Below are 14010 nucleotides of genomic sequence, written 5' to 3'. Positions count from 1 at the left end.
ATCTTTTCACATGTAGCTGAATTACATCTCTGTAAGTTGTAATTCAGAATGTAAAAGTGAATAAACAGATACATTGTTTAGTAGTGATGATAAACAACATTTCAAAACTCAACCTGTCCTCAACCTGAATGAATAATAATTTCACAAACAAGATGAAGAATGTCATTAAACTCATAAAAAAACTAAAACACAAACTGTTCGAGGAACAATTTGCTTTATAAAGGAAATGTTAACTACCTTCCGTTGGCATGTGTAATGTTAACCTTATTTGTCCATGGTGAATGAAGAAAATGTAGATTGCCATAAATACCACAATATTCCCAAACTTACCTGGTTATAGAAACACTTTGCTAAGAATGAATTGAGGTATTCTTGTTTTTTTTTCAAATCAAGACCTCACAATGCCAACCAAAATCTTTAAATAAATACCACTGGGGAATGAAAAAAGACATGCCTTGATGCAGAAAATATAAAAAACTAAGTGGGAAGTACAGTGCTAGAGGGAAACGAATATACCAAGACTGGGTACTATAAAACTGCGAATAATAATATACTTTTACGAAACTAGTAATGTCCTTTACAAGGAAGAGTTGTAAAGGCAGTGATATTTAGCTTCTGTTTTCCAATGAAAAGAGCCTGCCAAGAACTGAGATCTGGGAAACACCCTTCAGGTAATCTGAAGGCCCTGCACATGAAGTACTAGATTCTGATTACTTTTTTCTCAACTTGATGCTGTTGCTATGTAACAAACAGGAGGCCTAATGTTTGTCCAGAAAGTAGGCAAACAATCACCTTCCATTTACGGCACCAATCTGGAACAAAGACAAAATCTGGGTGGCCAAGGTGTTGCATTTACCGGTATAAATAACTATTTCTGTCTTGCAGAGTACCACAATAAGTCAGTTCTATTTCTGCCTCAAGCTTCGCAACTTGTGCCAGTCCTTACATTCTGTAGATAATTCACTTTAACAAAAGGCAAATGATTGTATTACCCCCAGTTTTGTTTAATACAACTAGTTTAACAAAACTGTGTTAACTGACACGTACGCTGTCAATGAGAAACACTCCCTTTCTTCTCAGTCATTCACACAAAAATGCCGCACAACTAACAGCAGCACAGCATCATGGTTTAGCATGTTTTTGCAATGTAAAAATCCACAGCTTATGAAACGTGTTCACAGAATCAATTTGTCCCATTAACATTAACTTCATTGTCTTAACCCTTTCCTCACCAAACCTTTACAAAGAAACACAATATCTCCATAAACTGTGGCTGAGACAGGACTTCTGGTTCACAACTGTTGTGATTATTAAGCCAGTTAGCTTTTATCCCAATCAGCTTACATGTTTTTATCTTTTAATACAGCGTACAACAGCACTGTCCAGCCTAGTCCAACCAGTGTCCATTGGTAGGATGTGGGTACAGTTACAGGTCCAGCACCCTGACCATGGCTCCCCACTGCTGCTTAAACTGCAGCCAAAATCGTCTCTGATTCTGCTGCCATTTTCTGACATAACAACTTAACAACAAACCTCTCTACCATTTAGCCCACATTTCCAAAACAGAAGCACAGCATTCTTTTTGCAACGGAATCTATATCTGTATTCATCATAAAATAGTCCTACCTGGGTTAACAATTTTAACCCGGCTGCACAAAGCAGCATTACTTTGCTTGTGTCCACTCATCCTTTAAAACCTTGGCAATACATGAAGAGACTATACTGGGTTATTCACAAATGTACTGGGTCATAGCTAATAGTCTTGCTAGATTTATGAGAAAAATGTTAAATCTGACTGACTGCCTCTAGTGCGTCTTAGTGGGAAAGCCTGCCTGGGGGCTTTTCCCATGTCTTCGTATATCTCCTCCACAGGCAGGAGAATGATAGGAGTGGGCCAAGGCAATTAACATCAACAATTAATTTACAAATTGAGTGGCGGGGGTCAAAACGTGTCAATCATTTTTTTTGGCACTTATTTTGCTTTTCACCCACTCGATTTGTAATCTCCAGCTGTTGCGTTTACATCTCTGCCCCCATAGTACAGGAGTAAAATGAGGGTGGGCTGATATTATTCTGACACACCCACACAGATATTCATCTTCTGGCACACTGTAAGAACCAAAGTGTCTGAGTACAGCATGGAGGGGCTACCTGCCTCTCTGACGTCAAACCTGCACATGTCTAGGAAAAGACAGCCATGATCCAGCCTATCCTGGGCAGTACTCACAGACATGGTGTGCACACTGAATTGAGCACCTATACTGCTCAATCCATGGAAGAGCCCATCCGACAGAAAATTAAAAGGGGAGAAATTCTGGGTAGGTGAGTACAAACAGGTCATAGAGTGAGCCAAAACTTAAATCTGCTTTTTTGGCAACCCTGACACTAACAGATGCAAGTACAGATGAGGTCTCAGTGTGGCTCACTCGGACAGCACCTTTATTGCATTGTGGGAATGTGCTGAATGAAAAAATAACCCACAGAGGTGCCAAAGCTTATAACAGCCTACGAATGGAGTGTTGCCAGTCAGGAGGAAGTGGAAATTTCCTCAGCCTTGAGGCCTCCTCTCACCCCATCGTCAAGGTCAGCTCGTTAGAGTATGACTGTGAAAATTACAGAGCAGACAGAGGCTCCAGTCATAAAAACCCTGGAGGATATTTTTCAGGAATTATCCGGAAACCAATAAGCCAATTTACATTTTCGGGTGGTCACAGTCCAATCTGGCGAAAGCATATCGTAAAGGTTTTACAAACAATATTTCATTTTTCATTAAACAGGTCCTGTACAAAATTTACTTTGCATTAAACAAGCTGAAGAGATGTGTAGGAACAGGTAAAGGGGTTATTCAATGCTGAAAGGAAATGACAAGAGACAACGTTTCAGCTTGTCAACAAGAAAAACGCCCCTGTGTTTCTAGTGGAGGCAAATTTCCCACAAACAAAATGGTATAGAAAATAAATACTACCTTATCAAAAAGAGACACGTGCAGAATTAACCTTTAGATCATAAAGACAAAAGCAATAACCTGAGGAACCAGATTCAAAAATTGCCACAATAAAAAAGACAAAATAAACACTGGTTTAACCTTTTCTAATGAAACTAGACAGGCCAATGACAAAAACTCCTGGGTTTAACTTTTAAGTCTTTTCTTAGGGAAATTTTAGGTGAAGTTCACATTAACAAGATTAAAACAAATGTCCAAAAATAAACTACCATAAAAAACTCTGATGTTGTAACTTGGCATTTAAAAAACTTTGATGACTCCTATCCCCCAGGGCTCCAGGTAAATAATGAGCTACCACAATTCCATTTGTGTGCTTTCTGATGGTAATGTAGGGATTTAATTTCTATTTGCTAGCCTTTCCTAAGGTCTGCCATTTGTAAGTATTTTACTGTCATATAAAAAAACAAACTTTAAAATGTTTTCATCCGTGGCTTATCAGAACACTTATGGCCATTAAGGATCATGGCATCTCTGAGTACATCCCCAAAAACCACACTATACCCTGCACATCAGTCCATCACACACACGGAACAATGTTTTCAATTGTCCTACTTTATATTAAAACCTTTATTTCAAAATGCGTTCAGAACACTGATATACATTATATTATAATCCATCTATCCCTTTTCTTTTAAAAATTTTTTTTTTATTTTTAGAGAACAAAACAAAACCATTTTACATATGAACATCCATGAACATCCACCCCATTTTACACATGAACATCCACCCCTAGTTTTTTACAATTATATAACTCCCACCTATCCCTTTTCTAACCACTTTATCCAGTAAAATAATCGCAGGTGAGCCAGAGACAACAGGCAGAAGGCAGGATACACATTTAATGGGATGCCAGTCTATTACAGGGCACAGACAGACACAAAAACACACACACCAGGGTCAGTTTTCCTAGAAGCCAATTAAGCTACCTGTATGTCTTTGGATTGTGGGAGGAAAACGGAGCACCTTGAGGAGACCCACACCAACACAGCGAGAACATACAAACTTCATGCAGGTAGCATTCCAAGTCTTGAACTGAAACCAGGGCTCCATTTCTGTGAGGCAACAATGCTAACCACTGCTCCACCATGCCACCCACTATATTATTCCAGAGCAAATTATTTTTGTTTCAAGAGTACTACATAAAGACCTTTCATATGACAAACAGAAAACCCAGGAAGAGGCTGCAAATGAAAAACAAACAAAAAAAAGCCACAATTTAAAGAGACCCCAGCCTTTACTATTTGTACCGAAACACTTTAATGAAGCTATTACTCAGCCCCTACAGGTAAAACGAGAGAGTTTGAGTGCTTCATTATAAATTCTTACAACAGCCTGGAGTAGAGTTTGTCTGTTACTTGACACATAGGGCCAAGAAAAAAAGAGGGAGCAGAAGTCATGAACATTAAAAACGCTGCAGAGTGTGGGACAGACTGTGACTTATGCAACCTTCTGACAAGTTCCTTTCTTCATCGGGAAGATGTCAGTGGCCTGGAGTTGCACAATAGTTTTGAAAAAATAAAACCTCTCTTCAGCTTACTGGTATTGTGACTCAGAAGGAATCAGCCGCCTCCTTTGTCATGGCTACACTGTTTTCTATGTGCCATCAGCACTTACAAAGGAAGCCAGAAGAAGCCAGAGTCACAGGGTCAGAGATCACAATGCTGCATTTGGCCTTGTGAACTTCACTCCTCTGCTCCCACTCCCAGACTCTCTACTTGCAGGAAGAAACTGCCTCCCCTCCGAGCTCAACAACCTCTCCTGACGGGCTTTTTACAAGTGGAATAATCCACCAAAACAGAAACGTCCAACATTCTTCACTGCTCTTGCACAAGGTGCCAATTGTCACTCGCTTTCTAATAAACTAACAGGTGTGAAGCAGTGATACGAGGCAATAATCGTGTGATCAGTAACAACCAAAAAACATGCTTCTGATTTGGTCTGTTATGCAATGTGAAAGCCAGACAGCAAGCAACAGCTTTAGTGCACAGGTTAACAGACTGCAAGTCCTCAAAGCCACAGATTACGTCTGAAAAGCCAGCACACCCACTACAATTGTGGGGAGAGTTGCTTGGAGAGACAAGCCAGCATTGCAACCCGATTCTAACACTCATTCACATAAATCTCTGACTAAGCCCAACCCAAATACAGGGAGAGGTTACCTGATTGTGAAATCCATCATGCCAAACTCTTAAGTCAACAAATATTGGGAAGAGTATTGACAGACTGGACAGGTTTCTCTGTGCATCCTACAGGGCCAGCTTCCTTAAGCACAACATTACAGGACCTCAATATTTGTTTCTTGTGAAATATTCAACTCCGTGTACACTGACCTTGGGGACAAAGCATAAGCCAGAGGGTTTTGGGAAACGGCCAGGGTAACATTTACTTTCAAGTGGTGATACACAGGATAACATTTCTGTTACAAATACAAACACCATGAAATTGCAACTCTGGGTTGCACCATACCTACAGGCAGGTTTCACTACATGTTTGACTAGTTTCTTTTGTGACAAAAGCTATACAAGCAGATTTTGAAAAGTCTTATAAAGCTTCAAGCCATTCCACTGGGAACGCAGTGTTAAAGACAAACCCAGAGAGACTGAGAAGGACGTCACTATTTGAACTACACTACCAAACTGCAGTTTATGACTTTAAAACAATTTGGAATGAATGGAATCAGTCTAATCCTGGAAGGAAGAGGCCCTGTTCCATAATAGACCTGATAGGAAACCGTTATCATCAGCAGTTTTGAGGGGAGTTCTATCCACACATTCAAACACCATATTTAACCAAACAGTGTCAGGATGAACCAAAGGGAATGAAATCAGTGTTGCACATGACAGAGTAGCCGTCCAAGGCTTTAACAGAAATTCATTTTCTTCCCCTGAGAAATGAATGAGGTAAATACAGTAAGAGAAGAAGAAATCTGAAGCCATATGATAAGAAATAACAGGAAAGCAATGAGAGAATTGGGTGTGACTGATCCCCTGGTAGTACACATGCAGTTCCATCTTCGCACCTTTAACAGGCTTTTATTAAGACCTAGCTGCCTTCTGTCAACCTCGGTTATTCTGTAAATAAGAAATTTGTCACTTTCTTCCCTCCATTTTCTATAGGGTTCATAAGGTTTAGAAATTCAGTGAGCAGTCTTATAGATTTTAATACTGGAATTCTAGTCTAGCCAGACTGAATCCAACCTGGGCCAAGGCACACCAAAAAAGCATCCTTACCTAGTTAAAATTCTCAGATGTGATAAGAAGTTACCTGAATTTTGGGGGGACAAAAACTAAATGAAAGCCTTGGCGTTTATGGAGTCCCCAGGACTGGGCCTGTGGAGTGTCACTCTACGGAAGGTGAGGGAGGGGGAATTCTCACCGTTGCTGGTTATTCGGTGCTCTCCTTCTGGTCCTCTCACTATGCCATCCATCTCCACACTGCCGGGCACCTTGGTCGGGACCCTGCGGCTCCTCAGGGAGTTGCCAGCCTCACTCGTCATCCTGCCAGGAAACAGTCAGAGACAACATTATTCAGGACACTGCCAACCAAAAGGCTTGGCAAGATGAGCTTGGACAGGCTCACACCCAACCAGTCAGCCCTGGCAGATTCCCTGAACGAAAGATAGAGTTAGCACTGGTTCACCAGGCCATGTCCCCCATGGTCAGCTGTCACAACGCCACTAGCGTGTTAAGTCTGCTCAGTGCTTACTGCAGACCAAGAAATAAAACACAGATCGCAGGTGAGCCAGGACAGGTTCCCTATTTTCCATTCAAGAGTCAACAATGTTGTTGAGTCATCACTTCACAAGAAGGGGCTCCACCTTCCCCTGACGTCTGGGCCACTGCAGTCCAGGACATTCCTGACACACGCAATCATTAACATCAAGTCAATTAACCCTTGAACTGACGAGGTCACAAAAACCAGTTCTCATTCGCTGAACGCACCTTTTTTAGTGAGTCAGTTATCAAACCAAAATTGCAACAAGTAACGCCTATATGCCTTTAAGGCAGCGAGGCATTTTAAAACCGTGTGACGCAAAAGCAATAATAAATCCTTAATGTTTCTATTTGGATCAATTCATTAGGGCACACATTGAAACCATTATTTGTCTGCAATTCTACAATGTGTGATCTCAAAATGCAAGGAAAATATCTCATGTCCTTAATCTGGATGACTGGCTCACAACAGGCATTGATTAGGTGGGGAAGTACTCCTGAAATGAAGACAAAACCTCCCAGGTATTCCTCAAAGGTAAAATACAATAAAAAAATTAAGTTACTGAATCCAGTATAACATTTGCATCTCACAACTGAATGGATGCGTTACAAACATCTCTAAAAAAAACCTTGTATTCCATTTACAGGCCTATCAAGTGCTCTTGAAGAAACATTGCAGGTGAACACAGTAACCCAGTTAAATTTGCCATTCAAGATGATGCGTGTGGACAGCATCTTGGTGTGGCCCTGCTTGGGACAAGGAAATCAGGTTTCCTCTCCCTACCACTAGAAGCAACCGTGAAAGCTCGTGCAGGGCCAGTGATGAGCTTGGCAGAGAGAAAGCAAGACGTACTGGGAAAGAAGGAGCAGTGATCCAGTGACTTACATAGGGATAGGACGATAGGTACGCAGCATAACTTGGGGCTGAAGAACATTACGATTCTTAATTCCGCTAAGGAGAAATATTGAATGGAAAAAAAACGAGCAAACCCATTTCTAAAAACCTTGCTAGCATTGTATGTGTTTAGGCATTGTTGCTACATCCTTAAAGCTTTCCCTAAAAGCTGCCTCTAAACGGTGATCTTTTTAAATTTACTGCAACTATAGTAACCCTAGCCCTATTCTCCTAGTGGGTAAAGCAGGAGTAAAACCTGGCCTGGTTTTCCCCAGCTATAGAATAATCACCCCTCTTTCATACTGTTCCTAAGCAACATTTCGACCTTAATTAAAGGGATCATCTGAACTGCAATCAGTCTCAACCCACACTATTCCACCCTGAAAATTACAAGCATCTCACTATTGTTGGACTCCTCAAAGTCTATTATATAATGCCCTTAACTGCTTTAATTAGAAAGAGTTTGAAATTATTTATCTCACAGACACAAAAGAGAGCTTTTGTAGTTGGTGGTGTGGATCCCAGTTTTGTAGAAAAAAACAGCGTGGATTAAGATGTTGTTTTTTTTACGTACACTACTGCAGAAGATATTCAGCAAAGATTACACAGCAGTCTTCACAAAAAGAAATAAAATTCAATCAACGTATGAAACGAAAACTACAAAGGCTGATGAAAGGACACAAATTAAATCATACAGATTTGCATTCACACTTAAGAACAGCAACTCTACTCTGTCAAACTTAGGTAGACTAAACTTTCCTTCTGGGCATTTTCCCATTTCAGAGGAAATGTGTGTTCTTATTGTCATTCGGTTCTGGCAATGGAAGGAAACAGGAGATTGTCGCTGATTCAGAGAGAAAGGGAGCTACAGATTATTATGTAAAGAGAGATTCCTCATCACATGATAAACACTCTTTTATTGAGGCAAAGGTCCCTGTTTAAAACAAACTCAACACAAAAGTCTAGCAAGCACTTTAAAAAGAAGAAAAATAAAGATAAATGGCAAACTAATGGGACAAATTGTTTCATTAAAAGAATTAGCTGCATCGTATGGGTAAAATGCGCAGGATTCCCCTCCCATGCCAGATAACTGAAAAGAATCTCTGTTCCTGAAGGACAGGATGACTGGAAAATAATTGTTGTCCATTCTTTAAAACAAATGTGTCAGCTGAAGAACTTTTATATACTCAGTTACTAAATTACTCTAAAGCCTTTAGTTTGAGCTATAACCAAAGACGTTTGGCTCTAATTACTGTGTACACTTCATCACAAGAACTGTGGATGACAGTGTAATGCAATGAAAATTTAAGTTTAGCAAATGCAGTTCCACATACAACAAGCCATCAATGTTATTTTTTGTCAGTCTATTCACTCAGACAATGCAATACATTTATTATTATGTAACCTAGCAGTTTGTAATGCCAGTTACTTCAGTGACATATATCACTTTACTGATTTCAGACATTATGTTCCTGATGTTTTACCGCAATAATCATCCCGAAGTAAAGCTCCGCTTTGCAACGGTAGGCAGCAGTAGGTCCTGTTCCCTGTTTTAATTGTAGTTTTCCTTCACATTGTTTCATTTCCTAATTTTTTCCGCAGTACTTCCTTGTTGCTCAAGCTTAAAAGTGTCAAACACCAATCCTAACAGTCCCTTCTGCAGGGCCTTGTGAGAGCTACGTGCAGGGTGGCAAGGTGGGAGAAATATGTCAGAGTGCAGCATTGCAGTAAGACAGGCATTAGAGCATAGGGTCCTATTAACCTGGTTCCCCCTCTGCCGACTGCTCTCATCTTTGCTACATTTACTCTGCAAAAATGCTGGTATTCAGGCAACATCAGATCATTTCCAGCAGAGACTGGACCTTGAATCGGTACAGAACTCCATGTGGAGTGGTGTTTGACACTTTTAAGCTTAAGCAACGAGGAAGCACTGAGAATAAATTAGGAAATAAAACATCCTGGCTTCTCACTGTGCTTTGCATGAGACCACCCGGAGGAAAACGATCTCTGCTTGGTCTGAAAAGTATGGTTGAAGACTGCTCAGTTAATTTCTCCTTTTATTGTTCACAAACTGCATAACTAGAAAATGAAAGGCAGACTGTACAAGACACTTTTGCTTTATTTTCCTCACTGGCTCTAAAACTATGCACTATAGCTTGCACTTGGTCTTTTATGAAAATGTGAGCAAAACTACAATTGAAACAAATAACTGTAACAAACCTGCTGTATTCCAATTTCTTAGGCTCTAACAGTGCTAGTGTTAATAACATAACAGGTGTACATGGCTTAATTAGTATAATTTGGATTTAATCAGACAAAATCAGTCTAATCGCAGAGGCTGGCTATGGATGGGCTCCAGACCTGACAACCTGTGCTGTAAAAGAGCCAGTCAGAGGAGCTCTGGCCTTGTGCTGTCCATGGCAGGGTGCTATCCGTCTGTCTGGAATAACACACACCAAGGTCACCTGCTGCCAGTCTGCCCATTCCTTTACTCCTCTGTGGAGCGACAGTCCATCAAGTCAAGGAAACCAAAGGGCCTGAACTGAAAAATGTATTCGAGAACCTCACTGCCAGCCTACTCCAGACCCGTTTCCCTCACATCACTCTGGTGGCAGATTGTGCGATTTTGGTGGCAGTGTTCATTTCCTCGCTGGCTTACTAATATACAGGCTTGGGTACCAGACCTGTCTGATCCATTTCAGGTATTATGGACGTAAGCGGTGTTCGATCCTGGCCCTGGAGGGCCAGTGTGCCTGCTGGTTTTCATTCCAACTCAGCTTTTAATGAGCTGCTTACTGTTTTAACTGGACTAATTTAACAGCTTCTCCCAGCCCTAAGGCTACAGCTTCTTTCAGGAGCCTAGAAAAACTATAGAAACACACTCCCTCCAGGGCCAGGATGGTACACCCCTGAACTACAGTCTCTTGAATAAACGGCACTTAATTTCAAGTCTTATGCAAATTCGTTCACAATTCAGATAACAATCTACACATAAAAAGCATCTGGTTTAAGTTTATACAGAAACGTCTGCAGCTACAGCCTGATTTTTATAACTTACATTTATACACACTAGGAGCTTTATTTCTGACCCTGAATTCATTACATCTATTTTATAGTGAAATAAGACATAACTGAATTGTAAACACTTGTACGAGGTTCTTAATATGCCCTGTTTCGAAACCTTTTCAAGAAATCAGTCTCTATAAGAATACCTAATTTTAGTAGTGGTGTTTGGAAACTCTTTGTATGAAAACAGAATGTAGTTGATGAGTAACCTTTATCTTTCTACAGAGACTAAGACAACAGTTTGAACCCTCTTAATTTCTTATGTAATAGTACATATTTATGAACATAATACATTAATTTAGGGCTAAATGCTTTTGGAAGGCACTTTTGTCATCATTGTGCATTGAAAACGTGTAAAATGTGATTTAATTCAAATTACCAGAGGTTCTTGGTGGTGAGTGGAAAAAAAAATCATGATTTAATCTGGCATTTAACACATTTTAACAGGTCTGGGTCCTTTTAAATAGCCACTTGTTGGCATCAGATATTTTAAAGGAGGTTATACAGAAAGTTATTTTACTTTCTCTTATTACTGTAGAATGCGCTACATGAAACAAAACGAAGTGAAGAGCACCTTCAGCATATACTACCTGGAAAACAAAATTCAAACAAAGACTTATCTAAGAGCTGCCTGGAAGATTATTCCCATATTGAAGCCAAGATACGTATAACAACAAATTAACAGGTTAAAAACCATTCTTACTAACAGGAACCAAAAATAAAAACAAGTCCATCCTGCGCAACAACTTAGTTTTAATCGCCACTACCAATCGACACCCCCATCTCCGGAACTCAAAAACCTCGCGAGGGGACCCCCGGAAACCGTTTTTGTGTCTTCCAGGTGCAACGACCCGAAGGACAGGGCTTAGAAACAGAATATTTGTAGATACGTTATGTCGAAAAACGTCTTAAGATAAAACAGGCATGTTTTTTTTTTTGGGGGGGGGGGCGATATCTTTTTCCAAAAACTTTCTTAGCAAATTTAACTTAAAGTCACACCCTGAATGTTATCATTTCTATAAATAAAAAAAACTCAATGAAACCAAATCCATTTGTATCAAATCGTATTCTAATACGGAAGGACGGAGACCTTACAAGAAATGATCTGACCCCATGAGCTAACTGAAATAGTATCTATCTCGGCAAGTCAGTTCTACACTTTGCTTCCAGGAATACTTTTCAGGATGACTCAAGTGGTGCGTCGCTATGTGTAATCTTACAGCCTTTAGATTTTAAAACCTTACAACCGATGCAAGGAAAGCGATACACTGGAAACAAAAAACAGAACAACTTTCAAAAGTGTAAAAATGGTTTTCATGATTCATTTTTTAAATGAAGGCAATCAATCCTGTGTGCTTCAGAGGAGGTTCGTAAATATATGCGCGGATTGCATCTAATTTATTGGTGTGTGAAGGACCTAGTGAACCACGCAATGTATTGTATATACTACTGCTCACAAAACAGTGACAGCTGGGAAGCAATTTTATGTTCATTTTAAGTCCCATTTTATGTAAAGCATGCCAAAAAGTCCAAACCACTAAACCCGATCGAAAGGGTTACTACCTGTAAGCAGTGCTGAAATGAGTTCAAGGGTTAACGGGATGTAGGAAAATCTTCAATTCTTCTCAGGCCTGCCATCTACATTAGCTCAAAACCAAAGCGATCGGATTAATTACTTTCCTTTACTAATCCCTTCCCTAGTATACAGTAGCCAGGATCATTCCGTCGTGATGCGATCTAATTACATCTTAACAAGATGCTCCGGAGTCCTGGCTCTCGCCTGTATTTCACAAAGGCAGAGCCGGGAAAGGGAAGCCATCCCATTGTGCCTGTCCATCGTGAGCCTGTTCTCGGCGTTCTCCGTGTTCTCCGTTTTCGTCATTGCACTTCATTCTAATTTAACAAAGTAGTTATCAGCTATTTAAGATACATCTTGTACGGACCACTTGCTACAAACCTGGATTGGACAAGCTGATTTAAGAAAACGATGGCTCTCTCTACGCTTTGAGCGCGCAGATCCACGCGTGTATTAAACAGAATCGGATATGCAATCGCTTTCACCATTTTTGAATCAATATTAATATTCCCGCTACTGCAAGAAAAACAACGTCACGCTTCTCACCAGCTACCGTTTCCATGCTCCTAACACAAGGTAAACTTAAGACTAGTAGCACTTCACAGCGTCGGTACAAATACCTACCACAGCATCAGAGTAAAAAGCTACAATCGTAGTGATTAATTGCTTCCGTAGAACTACAAACGCTGAAATGATTTTTAAATTTTAACGTGTTTATTTACCTGTTACTGATTCACTCCCAGTAAGCACCAATTCACTGCTATTATTAACCCCAGTGCCAAAATACCCTTGTGTTTTATTGCTCTTTTAGTTCACCGGCTCATTTTTTCTTTCCCTGCTGGCTACAGGGTGGAGGGGGAAAGTACTGCCTTTCCTGTGGGAGTCTCCGCCTCCCACATTTCCCCTGTCCATCCGCTAGGTGGCGCGCTGCACCGCAGTACAGCTGTGTTCTCTAAAACAGATCAATAAAAATGGCTCACTTAAAAAGGAAACGCAGGGCATACCAACAACTCAAACATTGTTTTCGATTTCCAACCGTTTAGGTAGTGTGATATAGTATTAAACTTATTTTTTATTTAACATTTATTTTTTTTTACTTAGCAGACGGCCGTTAAATTTCTCCACTAACAAATACAAGCAAAGTAATAATTTCAATGATTACAACCCTTTTTTAAAATGAATAGTTTCATGTTAGTGGTTTAATTTCTCTGACTTCTTTTTGTTTTCTTTGAATGTCATAGAAAGTTTAGTTTTTATAATGTATTCTCATTGTTACCCTTTATACCAGAATTTACACCATATTTGTATTGTAACCCACCATTTTAATATTTTAGTGTTTAACAGTGTATAATAGTGTTTCCTTTAGTTTGCTTCATTTTCATGTAACAGATATATTCTTGCTGAAATTCTATTGTTTATCTACTGTGAATTGCTGATTTCTCAGCTAAGGGATATTAGGGTCACCGAGACAGCCTCTTATGTAAACTTCCTGGTCCTGTACAATTAGGTGACTGATTTCATTTCTTTTTGTACCATGGCTCAGTTTTTGAGACAATTTTGTGTGTTGGTATGTCTACCCCACAAAAGTTGAAGAAACTTTATGATTGATGTATTAAAATCAAAACTCTGTTCAAAGTTGTGAAATTAGTTTCAGTACTTATATAGTTATATCGTAACACGTAGACCGATTGACCTAATTGGCATTTGAATAGATTAATATGTTTTGATGTGGTACACACACATTTAAATAGCATAA

The 14010-nt window shown here is 39.8% G+C and overlaps 1 protein-coding gene across 2 annotated transcripts in view; it reads right to left on the bottom strand.

Moving 5' to 3' along the window:
* soat1 (sterol O-acyltransferase 1) overlaps positions 1–13112 on the bottom strand; it is a 41663-nt gene extending 28551 nt beyond the window's left edge. For both annotated transcript variants that reach the window (XR_016093784.1, XM_088928290.1), the window contains exons 1-2: positions 12977–13112; positions 6380–6501 (exon numbers count right to left, since the gene is read on the bottom strand). Coding sequence is in view for 1 of the 2 variants with exons in the window: in XM_088928290.1 (XP_088784416.1) it covers positions 6380–6500 (121 nt within the window). In the remaining variant the exon portion in view is untranslated. The remainder of the gene's footprint in view (positions 1–6379; positions 6502–12976) is intronic.
* Between the last annotated feature and the right edge of the window lie 898 nt (positions 13113–14010).

This window comes from Atractosteus spatula, chromosome 11, assembly GCF_055471065.1.
Source record: "Atractosteus spatula isolate fAtrSpa1 chromosome 11, fAtrSpa1.hap1, whole genome shotgun sequence".
In the NCBI taxonomy this organism is placed as follows: Eukaryota; Metazoa; Chordata; class Actinopteri; order Semionotiformes; family Lepisosteidae; genus Atractosteus; species Atractosteus spatula.
The sequence above is the reverse complement of the archived record's forward strand: the minus strand, read 5'-3'. Positions and strand labels throughout refer to the sequence as shown.